This window comes from Anarhichas minor, unplaced genomic scaffold, assembly GCF_050575085.1.
Source record: "Anarhichas minor isolate MPS153535 unplaced genomic scaffold, ASM5057508v1 ptg000087l, whole genome shotgun sequence".
In the NCBI taxonomy this organism is placed as follows: Eukaryota; Metazoa; Chordata; class Actinopteri; order Perciformes; family Anarhichadidae; genus Anarhichas; species Anarhichas minor.
In genome coordinates, this window is record NW_027466533.1 from 3,010,642 (window position 1) to 3,033,526 (window position 22,885).

The 22,885-nt window shown below is 40.6% G+C and overlaps 2 protein-coding genes across 16 annotated transcripts in view; one reads left to right on the forward strand and one right to left on the reverse strand.

Moving 5' to 3' along the window:
* The window catches only part of mycbp2 (MYC binding protein 2), a 64,499-nt gene extending 54,478 nt beyond the window's left edge, over window positions 1-10,021 (reverse strand). For all 15 annotated transcript variants that reach the window (XM_076081820.1, XM_076081817.1, XM_076081822.1 and 12 more), the window contains exons 1-3: window positions 9,328-10,021; window positions 6,970-7,045; window positions 258-473 (exon numbers count right to left, since the gene is read on the reverse strand). In XM_076081820.1, the coding sequence (XP_075937935.1) occupies window positions 258-473; window positions 6,970-7,045; window positions 9,328-9,599 (564 nt within the window). In that variant the 5' untranslated portion in view covers window positions 9,600-10,021. The remainder of the gene's footprint in view (window positions 1-257; window positions 474-6,969; window positions 7,046-9,327) is intronic.
* Window positions 10,022-13,388: 3,367 nt separating this feature from the next.
* scel (sciellin) lies at window positions 13,389-22,618 on the forward strand. Its single transcript, XM_076081893.1, has 25 exons — window positions 13,389-13,904; window positions 15,021-15,052; window positions 15,633-15,702; window positions 15,887-15,943; window positions 16,058-16,129; window positions 16,263-16,295; window positions 16,437-16,481; window positions 16,575-16,610; window positions 16,707-16,754; window positions 16,845-16,913; window positions 16,998-17,060; window positions 17,245-17,313; window positions 17,418-17,468; window positions 18,176-18,244; window positions 18,395-18,436; window positions 18,562-18,636; window positions 18,726-18,791; window positions 18,884-18,931; window positions 20,185-20,253; window positions 20,350-20,403; window positions 20,529-20,591; window positions 20,684-20,749; window positions 21,357-21,465; window positions 22,001-22,103; window positions 22,239-22,618. The coding sequence occupies exons 2-25, from the start codon at window positions 15,034-15,036 to the stop codon at window positions 22,253-22,255; spliced, it is 1,413 nt and encodes a 470-aa protein (XP_075938008.1). The 5' UTR covers window positions 13,389-13,904; window positions 15,021-15,033; the 3' UTR covers window positions 22,256-22,618.
* Window positions 22,619-22,885: the final 267 nt, after the last annotated feature.

Below are 22,885 nucleotides of genomic sequence, written 5' to 3' on the forward strand. Positions count from 1 at the left end.
ATGATGAGTGAGACAGATAAACCGGCAGGCTCACAGTAGAAGAGGGAGCTGGGGGAATCAGAGCAGAGGCTGTAATCCTCACAGAAAGAGGGTGTCAGACCTCTTGTAAAGCGACTCTAATAATGAGTCCTACATACCAGCCCCGGGAGATTAAGGATTGTTGTACCCCTAAAATAAAGGGCACAGCATGGCTCTCGCCTTGACACCGAGCGCCGCCACCAACACATCAGCGGCCAACACTGCCCCACTGCTCATACCTTTGGCAGCTTCACGGCCGGCTCACGGTACTCTTCCTCCTCCTCGCTGTCGGAGTCGCCGCTCTGCACCGAGCTCCTGGAGGCCAGCACTAGGGAGGCCTCTCTCTGCTGCCAGTCCAGCACACAGTGCCGCACGTTGCAGTAGACATTGAAAGCAGATGGGTTGCTGTGCAGCTTGATGTCCGGCACGCAGAGGGCTCCATCTAGACTCTCGGTCTGTGAAAAAAAAAAAAAAAAAAAAAAAAAAAAGAGTGAGGGGGATCAGCAGATTTGATACAATTTGGTGTGACGATAAGCTATTTAAGCACACAAAATAATCTTTTATAAACAGCAATGTTTATTGATTAGGAGTATGTCTAATTGTAAGAAGTCAGCCTGTTGTGTTTAAACCTGATGGTTGGTTCCCTCGGGCCACTACAAATTTCCTTGAAGTTACTTTCATTTTGTGTTGATTTTGGCGGTCCCTGTGGACTAAAGTGGTAGTGTTTCCGAGCACCAGAGTCCCTTCAGAAAACATCTAATTTTACTGCAGGAGGTGTCCGACAGTCCGCTACGCTCAGTCCAGGTTCTGGTTCTCCCGTGCCTCCCTTCCCTCCAGCGGGTCCAGCAGTACGGCTATGGGCTCTCGGTCCGCAGTGGGCTGGTCTCTGCCAGAGCCAGTGAACCTGCATGATTTCATGTGATTTTGCGCTGAATCCGAACTGGTGGCACCAATGAATAGACAGTCTTCTATCCGATGGTCTCGTTCACATATGGAGGCATCAGTATTAAATTGACACCATTTCATAACCAGTTCAAATTTCCTCATAGTAGCTTTAACATCATCATATTGAAATTTGACTTTTTTCAAAATCGCCTTTAAGACACAATTTAAAACGATATGAAACAAAGTGACCGGACAGACAAAAGCAGTGACTGGATATTGACAGAGCAGTAAGCATGTTTTAATCTGATCTCCATGGAGCTGATCATGATTTTGTACAAAGCATGGGCTTTAGTATTTCTAAACATAGGCTGTTGACATTGTTTAACATGGACAGGCAGCTTGAAATCGTTCGTTTTGGGTTGTGTCTCTCGACTGCTCGTGACTCATGCAGTTGCTTAAGAGGCAATTTCAGTGCTCGTCCACTAAAGAAGCGCCTAACCAAAGCCAGTAGTGCCCACTGACCACGATAAGTGGGGTGATTTCTCATCTGGCTCTACGTGGAAAGTCCTCAGAGGTTCCTAAACCTACGGGACTCCAGGCAGATGTTAGCTGTTACGTTTGACTGAACAAAGTTATATAACACTAATATTATGGGAGTGTCAGTCTTTACACCGTCAGTTGTGTCTCCATGTCTAGTCAGTGACACATTTGTGGTATGAAATGAATCCTCGCTTTTGCTTCGACTCCTCAGGAAGCTCCCTTTTGTACACAGTGGGCTGGGCGAGTGTTTACCCATTTCAAGATCAGCTCAACACAGTTACAAAATGGCTTACCCAACATTTTACATAACCAGTGCAGGGAAGAAAAAAAAAAGATTACCAAAGCTGTAAAAGATATTTATTATTTTAAAAAAGCAATACAATGAAAATGAAACAGCTGAATAGACAAGGGTGGAATGACAACCGATGAATCATCATGGGAAATATTAGCTCATCTTTAGCTATATTTAGGAGATCCTCCCTTCATTAAAAGGGTTTTGTTTGGGGTGGCTCCTCGTCCTAATCGAGGCTCTAAAAATAAAAAGGTAAATCATTTTGCTCAGACTGTGAACAAATGAGACAAATAGAGGATTCTGGGCTAATTCAAATTAGGTCCATCTCTACAAGCGCTCCCTTTGCACATTGCTTTCACACTGTCATGTGATACATTGCTGTCGTGGAAAATCTGTCAGTTTAATGGTCATTTTGGAAGGTTTAGTTAGAGGTGTTGTTGTATTTGTATTCCTTGATATAAATGAGGGAGAGAAGCCGAAAGGCAACATTTACATTAAAATCATCACAACAAAGCTTGATCCCTTACATCCAAACAGCCGTGATCAGAGAAGCTACTCTCAACCCATCGATGAGCTTTCTCTATCCCACCAAAGCACTGTTAGCTACAGTCCTGAGGCAACCTCTCTAGAGAATCCTATTGATCGATTGGGCCTCTCTTGCAGTGTTGCACTTCTGGCATCCCAATCACAGAGGGTGATGTCATCTATTTGGGGAGAAAGGTCATTCATTCTGGGCTCAGACCGGCGGGGAGGACGGTACTGTCCACTGCTCTCCTGTTTTGCTGCTAGAGAAGTATTCGTGACCGGGCAGCATTCACTTTGCCTTGAGAGAGAACTTCAGACGATATAAAACCTAAAGATGCTAAAACCCATAAAACCCAAACCCATGAAGCAAGAAAGAGAAGAAGGGTTTCTTAGGACATGGCGGCAAAATAAAAGGGTGGAGTAGAGACCAAAGTACTGCATGATATAGCTGAGCGTTTGATATAGTAAGCGTAGCGTTTTGGGCCCATAAGAACAAAGAGGCTCCCCACCAAGTCTAACAGCTTTATGTATGCAATATTTTGGTTGCCTCCATTGCTTGAAAGCAGCTAAAACAAAAGACCTCAGTTGATAGTTCCTTTTTATTTGACCTGACATTCATGAGATCAAATATGATACTATCGTATTTTAGTATAGATTTATTTAAGAGTCTTTGTTATGTATTAAAAGGAAGCAGTATTGATAAAGTGGTGAAATCTTAAAGGTAAAGGCAGCATCTGCAATCCACAAGTAAACAAAACACTAATCCGAAACACAGAACCCACTATGGCCACAAATAAAAGGTTAAACAGTGAAATCTAACTGTTGTCTCCTGGTGCTATCATATGTTTAATTCATTTAGATTATATTTGTAAATACAGCAATAAATGATGTGAATATACCTAAAATGATACGGTCAGATAAAAGTGAAGTAATAGCTGCTGTCATTTTAATAATTGTGCGGATGACCTGTGGGAAATTGCTCGTAAATAGTGCACATCTGTATGTGTACAGTATAGATCAATCCTCCAGGAACAGCACTGTTTGGGCTGTGAGGTCAATTTGACATCATGGTCACTATCTGTATTGCAGGATCCTGTGTGTGACACACACACACACACACACACACACACACACACACACACACACACACACACACACACACACACACACACACACACACACACACACACACACACACACACACACACACACACACACACACACACACACACACACACACACACACACACACACACACACACACACACACACACACACACACACACACACACACACACACAGAAGTGAATCTTAATTATCAGATTCTGGTCCGTTCAGTCTAGTAAAATTTGTAGATTCTCAAGGACCTGTATCAGTAAATTATTCCCACAATGCAACTCGACATTGTCACTCAATGGACCCTCTCTGTCTGCTATACACCCACTTGTTTTCAGCTGTAGGCCTCCAGTTAGTTTGCGATTGCTGTTTATGATTAGAGTGAGCTATTTCAGATATGTTACACTACATCTGATAGGTCACATCTTCATGCAAACAGAGCATGAAGCTGTCAAGTGTCATTTGACAGGTTTACACTAGAAAACGGAACAAACCATCAGAAACGTTTCACTGAAAGAGGCTCCTTTAAGTGATGTCATGATGCACACCGGCAAAGACATACGCAGCTATGCAAAGCCCGACGACCTGCTGATGTTTTGTGGTTTGTTCTCACTTTGTGACGGCAGCAACCCATAAACCCAAACACGCCGGTCATCTGATGGATTCTTTTGTGTTTCTGTCTGCGCTGATGATTTAATGGCCATCTAAAAGCTTTGGAGAAGGCTGGTATAGAGTCCCCGGCTGCACTTAGACAGACACACATTCCACAGTGCGGAAAAAGACGAAGAAAAGTGGTGTCTTCCAAAGCAGTGGCTCAAGCTCACCATTGTTACTTTGCACCACCATATCAGATGGGAAATGTGCATTTATCAACAGGAGAATCATCAAGTCATTAATCAATCATTATTTTTGCAGTTATGCCGTCTTTTTTTGATTAATTCTGAATTGGCCCATTTATTTTGCCCTCTATCTACCACTTCCACACAACACCACTGTTCTCTGAAACATCCCTTTCATTGTACCCGTGTATACTTGGACCATGGGTTATGAGTACTGTTAAAGGAGTCTAGTCCTGTAAGCTACTGAGGCGTCTTTCCCTCTGGAGTGACCCGGTTGACGCTGGTTGGAAGCATGAGGTACCTTCCGTTACCATTGATGTGCGCTGCGTTAACATCCACAGACCAGTTTTGTAGGATGAGAGTCAGATTATTTGCTGATAAAACCAGTTAATTTGTTTCCACCGACAATCAAGCGCACCATTTTCAAAAAGACAACAAAACTGTCACCACAAAAGCGGTCAAAACCTTTTGCGCTTCCCGGGTCGAACACCTGACAACAGCAGTGATTTCAGTAGCTATATACCTGCAGTCAAGATATAATACAGCGCCACCCAATGCATACACAGAGAATAACATTTGTATTTCTGGGTATTTCCAACACCATATATGGCTCTTACTAGTACATTATGTTCAATTCAGCCTCTGAAACACATTGTGTTCATATGCAGCTATTCTGCATTAGCAGTTGCATATGTATGTCATTTGTAGGGGTGTGTTTTCGTTCAATTCAATTACTTTTTAGCATGTTTTCTGGTCATTCAGTAAATGAATAGTCCATATGAAATAACCACATGATTTTGTATACTGCTGTGGGAATTAAATACTTGACAAATGAAAAGAATTTTCTCATGTAATTAAGAACTCCAGAGCAAAATAATCAGATTTTCTGAGAAATGCGAGTTAGTAGGTTCTAGTTATTATCAGTTTAGATGACCTTGGTGTTCATCACGATATCTTGGTATATGATTTTATCACAATATGATTAAATTGAAAGACGTTACATGATCATATTGAATTATTGCCCAGCCCTAAGTGGGTGTAGGAGTGTGGGGGGGGGGGGGGGGGGGGGTTTCCCAGAATTCAAAGAGAGGCCCCGAATCATGGTTTCATGCTGGGATGACAACAGCATGAACGACTCATGTATTAAAGCTAGGGTTGGTAATCTTGAGAAACCAGCGAGGTACTCTTGGATGTTAAAAATGATCCAACAGTTAAAAAGTAGCCCAATGAAAGCAGCCAGCAACACGAGCTCAAAAGTAGCTAACTCTAGCAGGAAAGTCGCAAAGTCGGCAACACTTACAGCTCAGATTTTAAAAAATAAATAATAATCTAATAGCACAAGTGCACCACTGCTGCCAGGTAGATTTGATAGATTATGCTATTTTGATTATATATATATATTACATAGTTTTCTGACGCTGTCCTATTGCATATATAATTTTGTACAATTAAGTAGTTACCATAATTGCAGTTTTTGAAAGATCACATCTGCTCGTACACAAGACGTTACATCAGCCTCTTCATTAGGATGATGAGCGTTTACGCTCCGCGTTTTGTTCAGACTCCACTTCCCCATGTTTATGAGCACAGAAGCAGACAGAGGGGGAGAGAAGAGGCTCCTTCAAACCACACTCTTGTCTGAGGATGCCGGTGTGAGAGGAGCGACAGAGAGAGAGAGTGAGCACAACAACACATACAAACACAGCACGACTGCCTGTGGAACTGCCCATGTCTTTATGCCCGCCTGCCTGCCAGTGTTGTCCGTTCTGTCTCCATAGAAGATCCTCCAGGACATCCACTCACTGAACAAGTCGACCTGAAGAGAACTAGCCCACTCCACGTTGAATTTGCTGCCTGGAATAGTTTTGAGGTGAACGATGACACAGCGCTTGAGCCTCAGTCCATCTCTGCTACGATCACATTAATCTCTGTTGCCTTTGCCTGCCAAGTGGCTGTAAGGAAATTAAATCCAAACACTGGCTAGCTATATATATATATATATATATATATATATATATATATAGCTAGGATAATATATATATTTTATTTAGCCACAACCACTGATACAGACTAGGTTTCCTCTTTGGACGAAGGAGATGGAGGCAGGCAACTGTTGCCGTGGAGATGGGAAACACATTAGGTCGCTCGGCAACAGGCCATCATGCACAAGCCGGGGCCACTCCCATGTGTCTCACTCTGCCTATCCACCTCTCCGTCTCCGTGTGTGGATGGGCTTCCTGGCACCTGACCAGCCGCTGATGACACCAATGTTTCTGCCGAACACCTTCTACCCGAATCTTTATCTCCATCCTCAACCTGTTCATTTGATTCAGTACAGAGTCAAACCAGCTGTGAGGATGTATCGGTGCATACCTGAGGCTGCGACAGTTGCAAATTAAAACTGTCAGTCGTGTTATTTCTATCAATATAAAGAGAAAATGCAAAATACTACATGTAGATACTTAATTAAAATGCTCCAAGTAGTCCTGAGAATGTTAGGCATGACTATGGCCCAGTAATAAATATTGCACCCATTTGTGATTTAACACTGCAACGATGGAATTGTGTTTTCTTCGAGGGGCGTATATCATTTGGGTTATTTTGTAATTGTTTAAAAACAGCCATTCTAAACATACTGCTGAACATACATATGCATTATTAATATACAAATATAAATACAGCGATAGTCACATTACACAGAAGAACAAGTGTAATATTGTGTAACAATTAGTTAGACAATCGTGCATATCTTACCTTTGTTCTTGATTTGACTTTTGACTTGACCTTCTGTCGCCTTTTCAGTTTCTTCTTACTCAACGCCTTCTTTCCCCTGAAAGTATAAAGCGATCCTCAGTATTGCACAATATACTGTGTGTCTAGGCAATGGCGACACTCAAACACATAGCATCACGTTTTTTTATATCTTATCACAAGCTTTAATGCAAATATGATGATGTGAGGAGAACGGATGGTAAAGCTCCTTGTTGTTAACACATTCTTTAAGCCAGAAAAGAAGTCATTACTTTCACTTGTTTATAATAGCTGGTAAAATCTCCATTGTGTCTTTACTGATAATCTCACTTTCACTTTCAGTCTACATCTTATGCAGCTGGCAAAGTTTGTGCCATTCGAAGTGCAGTATCCCCCCCCACCGTCACCATCAGACTGTGTAGCAGGTGTCATTAGATTCGATTCAGTGTTACTCCTCTTGAAAAACACCCGAAGCAAGCAGATGTTTGTTTCTGCAGAAACTCCATTTTTGGTGTTTTCAAACTCTCTCGAACATCTGTGTTTTACATTGGCTTCTTATGATTAATTTCACTTACAAATCAGGCTGACAATGACAAGTGCTAGGGACCAAAAATAGAAAGACTACTGAAAAAGGAAAGGCAGAGCATGAATTAGTAATCATTATTACTACACTCTACTAAATAGAGAAAAGCAATTCATGGTAAAAAGGCTTTTCTTTAAGTATTGATATAGTCATTCTGTGCACTTCTCACTGAACAAGATTCAATGGTTTTTTGTTGCCCTATTGATCTGCAACGGTACTGTAGGTCTACTGTCAGGGCTGGAGTTTAAAAAAACAAATGTATAGCTTAATTCAATTACTCAAGAGTGAAACTGAATATTGATTTCTAATAGCTTGTCAAGGTAGCTTCAGATCATTCAGCCATTTGAGCATACAGTGACAGCCTGGGTTACTATTACTCATTGAAAATACCAAACAAACGATATACCAAAGAAGGCTGACAAAAATGTCCATCTGATGTTGACAATAGTAGCTAAATATCAACAAATCCATGAGAGAGAAACGACTATCTGGCCCTTGCTTTCAGAAGGATTCCAAAGCAGTTCCCTAAAGCTTGCATATATATCTCTCCGAGTGTAATCTGCACCTTGTGTACGCAACATCTTTCACTATCAGATAAATGAAGAAACGCTGGTAACATATAAGAGAGTTGTTCAAAATAACATCATGAATAGCTTGAACCCCTGATTATTATTTGTTTTTTGCTCACTTGTACAGACCTATAAATCAGGAGCTGGTTATGAAAACAGTATAATGTTAGACCCTTGAGCAATGTATTGACCCAAGCTTAAAGCAAGTGTACATGGGGAGGGGTTGAGAACAACAATTGGGTTTGTGAGGGAGGATGCTGCATTGGTCAAGCTCTTCTAGTCTACAACCTGACTGACTGACAGGATGACGTAACTGTATTACCCGCTTATGGTAGAAAAGCAAATGAGTTCATCCACCTCCCAACACATCCTCACCCATTAGGCTACAATGTCGAACGTTTTAGGGCCATTTTGTGTCAAATGTATGTATTAATAGTTTGATTGTAACGTTATATCTGGTCATTGTTAGCTCCAGGTTTACGTTTAGATGAGGGCTGATGCTCCTCAACGTCAGTAAACGTTAGCTAGCAATCGAAACAGTGACGCCGTTGGGCCTAGATACACACACAGCTCACTTACATCAAATTATATTAAATTATAAAGTAACGTAAAATATGGTGGACAACGCAAGCAGTTATTATTTAAAAATGTTAAGCAACAAATTAAAGTAGGCTATTAACTAGCAAGTACATTTGTTTACGTTAGCTGGCTTTTGCTCAAAACAAAATTGCTGTTTTGACAGTTAGCCTACCAGCTTGTTTTGGATATTGCCGATAGAGCATTTCTTCGTGTCGTAATGGCCGAAGTTGGTATTGACTTTTCATATTTCAGTGACAATATGTCTATGTTTAGCGATACACAATGTCCAAAAGCACCAAGGGTGCAAACCACTCGAGCAAGGGTGAACTAACGTTAGCTTAGCTCCGATAAGCTAAGGAAGTCAATTGGCAAAATGCTACTTAGCAAGCTGATAGAGGATGCACCTAAATTATGTAGCCCCTGGCATATTCATTGTAGGTAAAACAGTCATTTATGTGACAAAAGTCCAACAAGCTCAAGAACCATGCATAACTATCTATTTAGGTGTAGCTGTAGTTAACTGACGTGCCGCTAAGCAAGGGTTAATGTTAGCTTACGTTAGCCCAGTTAGCCCCACAAATGACAGACCAGCCTCTGCGATATCTATATTTCTTCACGTTAGCCACTCACCTCCCTTGATTTATCCCTTGCTCTTTATCATTGATAGCGGTGGTATAAATCCGCCTGTATCTTTCGGCCAGAGCTCGCCCTGAGAGTAAAAGCTGGTACCGAGTCCGACAATCCGACTGGGCTCCGGGTGTCGGACAAGAACCCATTCCCGAACCGATGGTGGAGAGCTCGGCTCCTGCTCCAGAAATGACCCTGACACCCAACCCCATCGACGGCGATGAGGAAGGTAGAATCCCTCCACCGGCGGCCGCTGCCGCAGCAGCACACATCATCGTTTTGAAGAACAATGCATATATCACACAAAAGATACCACAGATAGATAATATCAAGCCATCCGATGCAATCCAATTGTCATTAAATCCTCCACGCGTCACATTATTTGGCCGCTCCAAGTTGCAGATATACCACAATTAGCATCCACGGTCCCCAGTTATTATAAGAGCAAATTGTAGCCGATCTGGTGGTGCAACTACAACGTTCGGTCTTCCGATCCCAGCCACGGCGTCACCACGGTGCTCGTCTCCCGTAAATATATCTTCTCAAGCCATAGCATTTTTCTTGACAAATTGCAGAAACGGAACCATTAATTTCCATCAGTCGCCTTGTCGTGATCGGGTTTTATTAGTTCCTATAGTGTGTTCTTGACCCCAGAGAGGCAGCACCCTCAGTTGGGCTGCCATCTTAGCTCCATCATCCCTCCCCTCCCTGGCTGAGTGTTGCGTCGCTAGCATGCCGGGATATTTTCATGCGACTAAAGCCGGGCGATGCTATCACCGACTTATTTAATCAATAAACCTCCCTGTACATACATATTCTAATCTGCAGTTCTTTATTCAAAACGCAAAACCACGACAACCGTGGAAGTGAACATATAGCGAGAATATAGAAACAATACGAGCTGTGTTGCACAGTATGCACATTTAATTTGTAGAGGTCCATCCAAGGCCCCTCCCAGTTTGATCTTAAAATCGGCACACTGAGATACTTTTAAAACCGATTAAATGTTACGTTGTCCGCCAAAAAAAAAGCATTGACGCTCCGGTTTGACCTTTGAAAACAGTGTTGCATTTTGTTTAGACTGCTTTGACTTATTAGCTCGTAAGTTCCTCTATGCTATTATAATATGCAGTCATACTGTTCCTTAATGAATATAAACTGGAACCATGTACACTGTTAGTGTTGTGCACAGTACTTCCCCCTCCAGTGTACACTGTGGAACTGTAAAATGTTGCCATTTGATCTCAGACAAGCCTTCTTAAACAACTTTGCACAAGGGCTGCAGCCGTCTTTTATTAAATCTTAGTGGTACAGTGGTCCTCTTCACTGAGCTGGCCCCAGCTGAGGCCTCTATCTACCTACAGCAAAATGTGCACCTTTTTATGAATATAGGCTCCATGATGTGGCTCACTGTTGGCGAGATAGCAGATGCAATATGTGTTTTATCTATGCCAAAAAATTACATGGGAATACGGAAGTGCCTCAGGAGTGCAACATGCACATTATAGGCCTAGTGATAGTAGTAATACTTGTGTTTTTTACCTTCTGACAGGAGGAGTTGGAGCAGGAATGCTGCAAAGGGGGAAACTGGGAGACACTGTGTGGGGTAACGTCAGTCAGTATGGCAGTAAAGGCCGAAACACACTGCAATGCAAAGGTAAACACAGAAAACAGGTGCAGGCAGTGCACATGTCACAGAAATGAACATAATATATCTGGATAAATACATGTGTGATCCATTTACTTCATGTGTACAGTCTATAATCTATAGTTATGTCATCCTGATGCTGTAATAGTATTATGTTGGTCTAGTCTGTAGGCCACACACGACATCAGTTGCACGTCTGTCCATCCTCGGAGAGGGATGCCACCTCTGTCGCTCTTTCTGATGCTTGTTCAAATTCTTTTCTGTCAGATGGCTTTTGGAGGAGATTTTATATCATCTGAATCGATAGTGCAAGGAAAAATGGTGTTGTTTGCTGCACAGATTATAAAACCCCTTTAAGACAATTTGTGTTATTTGGCTATGTAAATAACACTGACTTGACTGATTTAAGCATGTATCTGGGAAGTGTATTTCCAAAATGCTTTACTGAATCTCCCTAATGTCAAAGTTCAATTTAATGTCGTATTTTTTTTATGGTGGTAGAGATGTACATGTGGATGTGCATGCTATTGAGAGAGAGAGAGAGGTAGAGGAAAATAGAGAAAGAGATTTACACAGGCCCTGGTGCTGCTTTATTGGCTGCCAGGCAGCGCAGCGGCCCAATGACATGCGAGGGGTTGGTCTACTGTCTCCCCCTCATAGCAACCCAGGAAGCGTTGGGAGATTATCATGCGCAGTATCAGAGTGCCAGCATGTATCAGTGATGACAACTGACTCTTCTGTACTGTTATGAAACTTAGGGATTGTCATATTAGGATTTCTGTTTGAAATATTGGAAGTGAAAAGCAGCGTGTGACATTTGTTGGCCCTCCTTACTTGTCTTAAGGTAGAAGGTTATAAAAAAAGATTTGGTGTTTGATTGTCAAGCCACATTCAAAGGGCTGCCCGGTTATCTTGGCTCTGTCCTGTTAGGACAAATGGAGGGAGGAGGGGAGGGGTATCTAGGCCGAGATGATGCTATAGATCAGGCAGAAGTGTCACGCGAATGAGATGAACCGGTGGAGATGAAACCCAGTTGGTATATACACACATCAGGGAAGTGAGGCGGGATACATAAGAAGATCTAGATGGGTTGTTGGAATGATATGAAAGTGTGCCAGTGTCGTCAGTCGTCCTGACGCAACACAACTTACTGCATGCGAGTGACGATGTTCATGAGTAAGGGCAGAATTATTGTGTCTATTTGGAAATGCGTTTTCTTTAATGTTACATCTTGACCTTCTCATATTCCCTGTAACAGATCAGGTTGCACTCATTTCTGCTGCTTTGACTAACTGACTGTAAAATGATCAGGATGTCTATTACCTTGGACAGCTTGTGAGATTCGTCTATTTTAGAGTTGCACAACCAACATTTCCATTTCCATCATTGTAGCTCTAGCGCCACCCAGTGTCAGCCGCTCTCCACTTTCATTTATGCAGCCATAAAGAGGGCAGATTATTGTTGAGTGCAGGGATTCATTCTAGGGCTTTCCAGCTGTTTCTTAATGATAATGATACCATAAATACAACTTTGTAGTTTGATTGTGGTTAAGTTGCTACTTAAAGTTAATATCTATGTCTTAAATCAGCTGAGTGTGTTGCCAGCTCAGTTAGACTGAAGTGAACACGGTTGACTTTATTGTGAATGCTTTTTAATGTGCTATTCAGTTGGGCTTGTCCACACAGATCCGTCTTTCTTTTAAACATTTGGCGCAGCAGCTCGATCGGTGCAGATAGTCTGCATTCCTCTCATGCTGTCGTCATGACTAGGACGGGTTGACCTCAGTATCACGCCGTCACACCCCTGCATGCTATGCACAGTTCATACCTTTGATCGTTCAAAACACGGCACGCCCCACAATGAAGCTCACAGTCACAGACAGTATGGCATTTATAATTCAAGTCTGATTGACGCTTACACATTTTATGAGTACTCCTGATGATTATCCACTGCTGTGCATCAGGTAAATATCCCATAGCTGTCATGAAGAAATGAACTCAGGTAGTCCCCCTTTAGAGGGCTCCTCAGGTGGCTCGGTCTCAATCGATGGAATTATACATGATGTTAGATGCCATTTGGTACAAGTTTCAGTCGAACTTTGAGTGACTGTGGTGAGGCTTGCTCAGGTATCAGTATCCCACCCTGTTACCTTTGTGACCGGACCGCGAAGGTGTTTGTAGTTAATTTATCAGACCTATTAGCGAGTGATGTTTTATCTATTTACCTGTGCTTGAAAACCAAGTTGAAACCACTTTTTCTTCCAGTACTTTTATCAGCATACATGTGTAAAGAGCAAAGTCCACTGTCAGCCAGGTATTGTATTAAAAATATATATTAATACGCAGTCATATAGCAGGGTAAGACTTTCGGAGGAGGCCTTCTTTTATTCTCAAGGCAGGTCAGTCATATATGTAGACCAAAGGTCATTATATAGACCTACTGGCTATATAATGAGAGTTCTACTGACATTATGTCACAGTGCACATCAAAATATACAAACTTTCAAACAGGAACATTAAACGGTGTCTCCATTCAATCAAATTCAATTCATTTCAAAGCTAGAAGGTCAAAGAAGCACAAGCTCCCACACCCACATTGCAGTTCTGCTTCCTTGTCACCTAAGTTGTAATGCAGGTCCTTCAGCACTCCACCCAATTCCTTTTTCAACCCTGAACAGACAGCGGAACAATTATGAAGGCTGAGTCGGTGGTGACGGAAAGAGAAAAATGTAGAATGAGAGCTGGGGAGAGAATTCTTTGATTGTTGTCTTAAGCCACACCCATGGGTGGCCTCGGAATCTCCTCCCTTCGGGTTAAAAGCAGAAGGAGTGAACAGGGTGTGATTGCACTGCAAATCTGAGTACCAGGCAGGTGTTGAAGAGCTGAGCTGTTGTGAGAGTTTTAATTCCTCCATCCATCGAGTCACAGAGAAGGTAGGTACCCTCTTTCCAAATACTTTGTCACTTTACACAAATATGTTCGTATACTGACATTTCAGATTAGTTTTAAGTGCTTAGAAATGACTTCAAGTGTGATACAGAGCTGTTTGAGACAAAAATGCAACAGTCCTGGATAAATAGAAACATTATGTCAATTATCTAATGATGTACTTTTAGTTACTTTTTGAGTGACTTTACTTTGAGGAATGAAATGCATGTCGTGCTGATATTGGGATACACCAAACACACATACTTGATTTCATGTCTAAGATTGCTGTTAACACTTACTGCTTAACATGAGCCACACTGATTTAGTCATGATTTCAGAAGCATTGTGTTACCGGACAGTACATCATGGATTATTACTGTGTAATCTTCAAGAGCGCAAGCTGTAAATCTTCCACTTTTACAAGGCTCACTAAAGTGTAGACACCGAGATAAGAGATTCTGCTCAAACGATTAGATTTTTCTAGAGTTTAATAATCTCGACGGTTCAGAAAACTCCAGGACAAGCTCGGTTTAAGCTCTTTACCACACGGCATACCTTACATGGACCTATCGAACAATGTCACACACACCATAAATATCATATGCGCTAGTAGCAGTCATCACACAGTAGATTATGTGACTAATAATTAGAGACACAATGCATTTACAGTTATAACTTCCCTCACAGCTGTACATATTTGCCTCAGGGCTCCATAGAAGTGTACGTGCCGGAGTGTGCATGTAGTCAAAAGGGCACAATCTTTGTCATTCATAACTAATGTCACCGGTACGCCCCTCTGTTTTGCTGACAATTGTGTGTTTGGAGAAGGCGTGTCTTCATGTGGGTACAGATCAAGACAAACCAGTTTAAGGGCTTGATCAGGGAGTCTGGGGTTGAGCAGAACTTTAGCTGATACTTGCGCCACACACAGGGACAAATCCAGCATGACATGTTCACATACATACAGAACAGCATTGTTCCCTAACCTGGTGTAGTGATCTCAGGTGAGACGTCATGCGCCGTATATGAAAGGTGTCAGCCCACAGTACCACCTGGTGGCTACATGTGATGTGTAGTTTCATTATGTGACGAAGTCCCTCCTTGTTCTCTTACACTTACAGGTGAAGTTACAAAATGAGCAGGTATTCGACTGGTAAGTATAGAAATATATCAAATAATAAAATACCCCCCAAAAAGTTAATGTGAAATTCCATGTTTTGTCAATATTCAAAGGTTACATTTGTCATATGACGCTCATAGAATTTTACAATACTTATATAATTTATAGATTTTTTTTTATCTTTGAGATTTTATCATTTTTATATTATTTTAAGCTCCAAATATTTTTTTATATTTTTTTCTTAACCATTATTATTTATTAGTCTTTCTAAGAGTATGCCACCCCACATTTCACACTGCACACACTGTTTGAGCATGTGACAAATAAAATATTTTAATCTTTAAATGTGTGCAACAGTGGTGGGGAGTCATATCAGTTCATCAATGAAACTTTTATAGCACCTTAGGTGTCAAAGTGCATAATTACACATGACTGATTCGCTGATAACAAGACAGTACAAATGTAAACAGGAAAACAAGTCGAGACTAACACAGGAGAAATTAAAATGTTATTTTTAAAACAACACAAAACGAGTAAAATAGATGAAAAGTGATTAAAAAACAGATAGTGACTTATTCTTGAGGCTCAACATTCTCTTGTCTCGTATTTGCAGGCAAGGTCAGCTCTCTCCTAAAGGACGGCAGCTGGATCAAAAAAGTGGACGATGAGGACGAAGACGTCGAGTGAGTCACGTAAACATAATCAGATACAATGTTCTATACTGGAAAACACACACGTAGGATGTGTCAGAACTGTTGGGTGTGTGTAAAAAAATAAATAAAGCCTCCTACTGCATTCCTTTTGGTAAGCCAGAGTGCTGAGTCATCTCTATGAGTGAATTAATTGGATCCTTTTCTCCTCCTTCAGCCGAGACCCAAACTTTGGCAAAAGTATTCTGGGCCAGCGCAGTGAAACTACTGTTGGGTAAGACAAACATTTCAACTCCTAAAGTTCTAGAACATCATTTTGTTATTACTCCAATAACTAAATGTGGCGACTGAGTTGTTAATCCTTCATTTTTTTGTTTTTTGCTCACAGTCCAGACGGTGAAGAAGTAAAAACCACCACAACTACAAGCAGGTCAACATCTGTGCAGTCTCTCTCCAAGAAGTATGATTTTAATAAACGTTCTGTTCTCTTTTTATATTGATGCAGAAATGTATGTTTGTTTTTCAAATAAACATCATGTTAGCAGTTATTTTTAGAAAGCAGAACATTTAATTGTAAATTTCTGTCATTGCAGATTCAGCGGAAGTCAGGATGAGCTGAGGAGCGGGTTGGTACAGTATTTATTGTAGTTCCTTTACTCTGCAGACACACAAATAATTTGTTGGCACTCCAGCCCTCCTCCAAGTCAAAGGCACTTTCAATAACTTTAAGCAGTAACTGTGGCTAAATAAAGCTTCTCCTCTAACAGCAGCACCCTCCCTTCCAGCCCGACTACATCTTCCTACACCAAGAGGTACATTTTCATAATAACACAACTAATTGTACAACACAGCTTCTTCTTTTTCTTTATACCAAATCCTCTGAATAACCTGCCTCTTTGTTGCAGCACATACTCAACCCTGAAGTCAGATTATCCCAGCAGGTGTGTAAAGCTCCAGTCTTTTACACACACACAAAGCAAGAAATCAACAGAGAAGCATAAATATAATGTGTGATTTTTGCATTTATCATGTCACAGCGCAACCACCACGTCCAAGACGACTGTCACAGAGGAACCTAAGAAAAGGTACGTGACTAACAGTTCCAATTCAACCGACAAGGAAAAATACAACTCCTGAGCATTCTGTGAATTTATTTTGTATTGCTCTTCCTTCAGCACCAGAACCACTTCGGTGTCCAGGGACGGCACCAGTGAGACCACCATCACCACCTCCAAGAGTGTTAGGTAGAGAACGTCACGGTTAATGTGGATCATCTTATCGCACGTTGAGTCTGTGTCGGTGTTAACGACGGCTGTGTTTTCTTGCAGCTCCACTGTGATTAAAAGTCCCACCACGACGTTCACTGAGCGCGTCAAGTCTTCAAGCAAAGGGTAAAGAATATATATACTGCTATATGGTGGAAGAAGTTCTCAGAACCTTCACTTCAGTAAAAGTACCAGTACAAGTATTATATATACATATATGATGTATATATCATATATGAATAACAGTATTGAATAACAGTACAATTTAAATCTATGCATCACTTTCAATCTTACCCGTATTTCTGAGCAGCGCTGAGAACAAACTTTACGACACTCTCATCCCCTCGGCTATCAAGGGTGATTCCTCACCCACAGACAGGTGATATTTTCATTCAGCAAAGCCTTTGAAATGAATTATATCGATCATGACGCCGCACGATCGTTAATGATATTCTGTAATAAGGTATATTTTCTTCTTTACAGCAAAACAACCGTCTTCGAGACTGAGAAGGTGATGGTGAAAAGCAGCACTGAGTGAGTTTCTTCCCATACTGGGTACAATGCAGGGGAGGCTGTGTGTGCCAGACAGACAATTAACTGATGGTACTAACTAGTATTGCCTGTGGAGCCAAGGCCTATATCCCACCACATATCTCATTCCTTTGTGAGAACTGTTGTCCGAAAACAAGAAAAAACACATCAGTGAGCCTTATCATTACGAAGAACATGGGCGTTGTAGTGTATTTTGAGTCAATCCCACAAACACCTCCCTGCTGCTGTAAACATTCAGCAGAGCACCAAATGTGTATTAGTCCGCCACTGAAAATAGTCCACAACAAATGAGCCCTTTACTCCTGTTTGAGTAATGTTTGCTAAAAACTACAGTGCCCAGCTGATTAAGGAAAATGATTGAGCCTTTTCTTCACAAATGAAATCATAACAATAGGCTTGGGGCTGAAGGCCACTGACTGGCTTTATGGCTGTAATGGTAATGATATACTAATGACTATTTTTTATATTTATTATTTTATATTATATTATGAATATTATTTGACCAATATTTGTTTGTTTTTTTGTATTTAGCAAGTGAGACTATATAACTTTTGAAAGAACAGATTACAAGATATTCCTCAAAGAAAAGAAAAGTTGAATTCACAAGCAAAAAAAAAAAAAGCACCCTTTCTCAATTTAATACACTTTAATCTATACATCGCTTGCATGTAACCTGTATTTCTGTGCAGTGCGGAGGACAAGCTCTTCACGTCACTCATCCCTTCATCTGGCAAGGAGGATTACTCGTCCCCAGACAGGTGATACTTTATATATATATATATATATATATATATAAAATAACGACAGTAAATCAGTAATAATATTCTGTGATGAGGAATATCTTCACACAGTGACCCTGACATTAAATCAGTCAGATGAAAATATCTCATCTTGTTTTTTTTTTCCAGAAATGACACTAAAACTACAACCAAAACAAGGACTTCCTCTATGTAAGATAAACTTTCATCAATATATATATATGTATATATATATATATATACATATATATATATATATATTAATAAATATACTTAATGCACTTATGCCGTATATTTATAATATTGTTGCATTGCAGGGCTGAGGATGACCTGTATGGCACCCTCCTGCCTCGATCCATTACATCTGTATCTGACCGATCTCCTTCTTTCAGGTGAGATGTCTCAGTGAATAATTCTTCTCAAAACACACAACCATTTAATTATCCTGTCATTTAAAATGATCACATCGTCATTTTCTCAGCAGCAGCACCAGCACCAGCACCATCACCACAAAGAGAGAGATCATCACATCGGAGAGCAGCAGAGGGTGAGTGCTGGATTTGAACAGCCGAGACTGCGTATTGGTTCCGTACAATATAGTTATATATTTCTTCTGACATTGTCTTTTGTGCCATTTAGAGTTGAAAGCTCAAGTCTGTCATCGCCATCCTCCACCAGAACCACCAGGTAAACATGCTGACTGCTCAAGTAGGATAAGATGGAGTTGATGCCATCTGAAGAACTATATTCAATATAATCTTTAAACCACTCTAGATTAGGTTGTAATGGGTTGGTTAGATTGTTAAATGTAGCTGTCAAACCCGAAATATTAGTCATCTTTATTTTAACTACCTACAGATTGTATAGACTGATACATAAAATACTATTTAATCAAGAGCTTTTTTTTAATTTAGCCTACAGTGACTAAAAAATATATATTTTTAAAAGGCCAACACATTTTTAAAAAGCCAAGTTCATTTAAATGGACTACTTTTAATGAGGTTTATCGTCAAAAAAACAAAAAAAACAATATTTATATTCTTTTACATTTTTTACATTTTAAAAGTACAGTGTGTAGCATATTTGGGATCTATTGGCAGAGATGGAATATCATATTTTTAAGTATGTTTTCATAAGTGAATAATCACCTGGAAATAAGAATCGTGTTTTCGTCAGCTTAGAATGAACCGTTTATATCGACATAAGGAGCGGATCCTGTTCAAGGAGCCAGTCGCCATGTTGCTACAGTGGCTCAGAATGGACAAACTAAACCCTGGCAATAGATTTTTTTTTTTTGCGTCGGCCACCATGGTTCTCCGACACGCTTGGCACACGGGAGAAATTTCAGTTAAATGCAATCTGCAACCTCGCCGCTAGATGCCACCAAATCATACACCTTGCACCTTTAAGGATGTCTATGATTGAATGATTATTCTTCACAAATCTTTTTTTTATCCAAACGCTAAATGTAGTTAGCATTTATTTCAGAGATCATGGCATTTGTATCTTTGACTTGTTTTTACACATCAACAAACAAGACGTGGATTCTAAAACCAGACTCGCAGCTCTGTGACGCTGTACTTTAGCACAGGTCAGCATGCTAACATGCTCAGAATAACAACGCTAACATAATGATGTTAAGCAGGCAAAATGTTTACCATGTTCACCATCACAATTTTGTGTGCTAGCATGCTAACAGTTACTAATGAAGACAAAACACAAAGTACAGCTGAGGCTGATGGGAATTGCATTAGTTTTGCAGGTATTAAGTTAAGAATTATTATTAGTTTTATTAAGACAATTGATACAACAACAATAACATTGTAATATCTGAATTATGATGTAATGTCTGACTTATAATTCAAAGAACCAAATAAATACATAAATAGAAATACTGTTCAGTTGCGACCATATCTCATTCATGCCTCTTTGACACACAGCTACAGCTCGTACACCGATGATCTTCCCTCCACCCGCACCAGCTCCTACACCATCAGCACCACCCCAAGGTGATCATTTCACTATCGTCTCTCACACTCGAAAACACACCTCTTGTCTGTACAACCGGATTAAAACGTGCCTCTGTTCTGTGTTTGCACACGCAGTGACGACTACAGCAGCGACCGTAAAGGCTACTCTTACTCCAGACCAGACTCCAGGTAGGAAGCAGAGCAAGCTAAGCTCTCGCATAATGATTTTCTTTCTTTCCATTTCTCTGAGTTTGCAGTAAGTGAGAAATATTCAAAATATCCTGTCATATGTGGTTCATTTTGTCTTTGTGTAGTTATGACTACAGCAGCATCACCAGTCCCACCTCCTACACCTCAACGCCCTACAGGAGCAGCAGGTATTCCATGACATTAAACACTGCTTGGTTTGATATTATATGAGAGTAAAGCAAGACTCTTGTAGAAACTGATATCTGTTTAACTCTCACAGCAGGTCGGATGACACTGATCAATTCTACTCATCCTCCACGAAGAGTGTGTATGCAGCTCCTGAGAGGTAGGAAAAAGTGCAACATGCTCACAATGACAACAGTCCTAACATGCTGAGAGGTCAAATGTTTACAATGCTCACTACCGGAGTTTTGCACGCTAACATTTGCTAATTAGCACAAATATAACCAAGGCTGATGGGAATTAGTTCTGTCAGTATTTGGTCATAGACCAAAGTATCGCACACAATTGGAATTTTTTGACATGATGGTGGTGCTACGTGAAAAGTTAAAGGACCACCAGAGTTATTGCAATTCATCCACACTTCATGACAATCCATCCAACAGCAGTTGAGACAGTTCTCAAATGTCAACCTCATGGTGGCGCTACAGGAAACATGAGGGGATCCCCAAAGTCTTTAGGATTGCTCGTCTGGGAACCATAAATGTTTGTGCCACATTCTGTCCCAATCCGTCCAATAGTTGTCATGGTATTTCACTAAAAGCCAAAAATATAAACCTGCTGGTGGCGCTGGAGGGAAAAGGCTTTTTCCTACAGTTTTAGGTCAATATAGTGTGGAGCATGAGCTAAGACTTGTTTCTACCAAACTCCTATTTCCAAGGTCAAGAATGAACTTATAATAAATGATGTTGTTATTTTTCTGTCCCACGCAGGGCGGTGCTTGAGAAAGACCTGTGCACCTACTGCCGTAAACCCTTCACTGGTGACGCCAAGATGGTCCTGGATGACATGAAAATCAACTGCCACGCTTCCTGCTTTAAGGTGAGCAGATTACTTTAGTCTCTCATTCCATGAAAGTCTGCAACAATCAGTGTTTGGAGAAGAAGCATCGAGATGCTTTATTTGAGTAAAAGTAGCAATATCACACAGTAAAAAAATTGTTTCTCTACCATCATTACTTTGTGTCTCTACAGCTGGGCTTTTCCTAATGTGACATGTCAAAACAATCTTCTGTTCATTCCTAATTAGTACGTAGAGTTTGTGGTAAAATCCCTGCATTATTTCACCCAATTTACACCTGACAAGAGGCCCAATCAGCCATATTGGAAACAGCTTTGTGGGTGTTCGGAGCATTTGATATGCAAAGCAACAAGAAACTATTGCTGTCTGATAAATATGCAATATTTTGTAGGGAAGGGGAGTAAAAAATCTGCACGGCTGCACTATACTCTAGTAAGACACTTGAGTAAAATGTACTTTACATTCAACTCTGACAACGATGTTATCAGGATGTGTGCAGCCGACTGCTCAGCGTGCACCTCTTTCCCCATGTGAGTGTGCGTTTGTGTTTCGGCAGTGTCAGGTGTGTAACAACACGCTGAGTCATATGAAAGCTGGGGACAGCATGTGGATCTACAAACGCATGGTGCACTGTGAGAACTGCTTTGAGGTCACCAGAGGTAAAAAAAAAATTTTAAAAATGAAATAAAAAATAATTGTTGAATGAGGAATGTCAAAGGTTCATATGTATTTGTTTATTTTCTTTGATGAAAAAAGATGTTAAACAGTTATTATTATTCTTTTTTTTTCCACAGATAAATGGTGCCGCTGAGTTTCTCCCCAGCCCCCACTGGAGAGGAAGCACATGTGATTTAAGATCAAATGGATTGCTGTTGATCAGTGTGTTTTGGGTGACGCAGGTTCTCCTGTACTTGTGTTTTTACAAGCTGACAAAGCTTTATCTGGGTATTTTGAAAAATGACAGTTACATTATGAATATACATTTTAAATACTATTGCAGCTAGCTGTAACTGTGCTGTTGACGTCATGATATTGCTGTCTCAGTATCTAACCCTTTTCACTAATTTGAGATAGAACTTATGATATTCTCTCAGGTCTGCTGACTGGGGATTGTGTGATATGAAAGGAGATATTGCAATATTTAGGGCCGGGGGCTTTTTCTGTGTGCAATAAAGACAATCAATATATCTGTATCTAAAAATGTGTCTGTTCATTTGGTGTTATGTTGCCCTGTTTTAGATGCAATAAGGTAAACTACCTTCTGGCTAGTTTAGTAAATGAAAACAAAATGTTATATTACTCCATATAAATGTCCTTGAAAGAGCATTTAGATGTGCATTTAGGTGGAAAATACAACTAAACCATTAAATTACATTTTTTTTTTAAATGTAATCCGACTATGCAAAACGTAGAGACTTTCTCGTTGGTGTCTGGGGTGGGG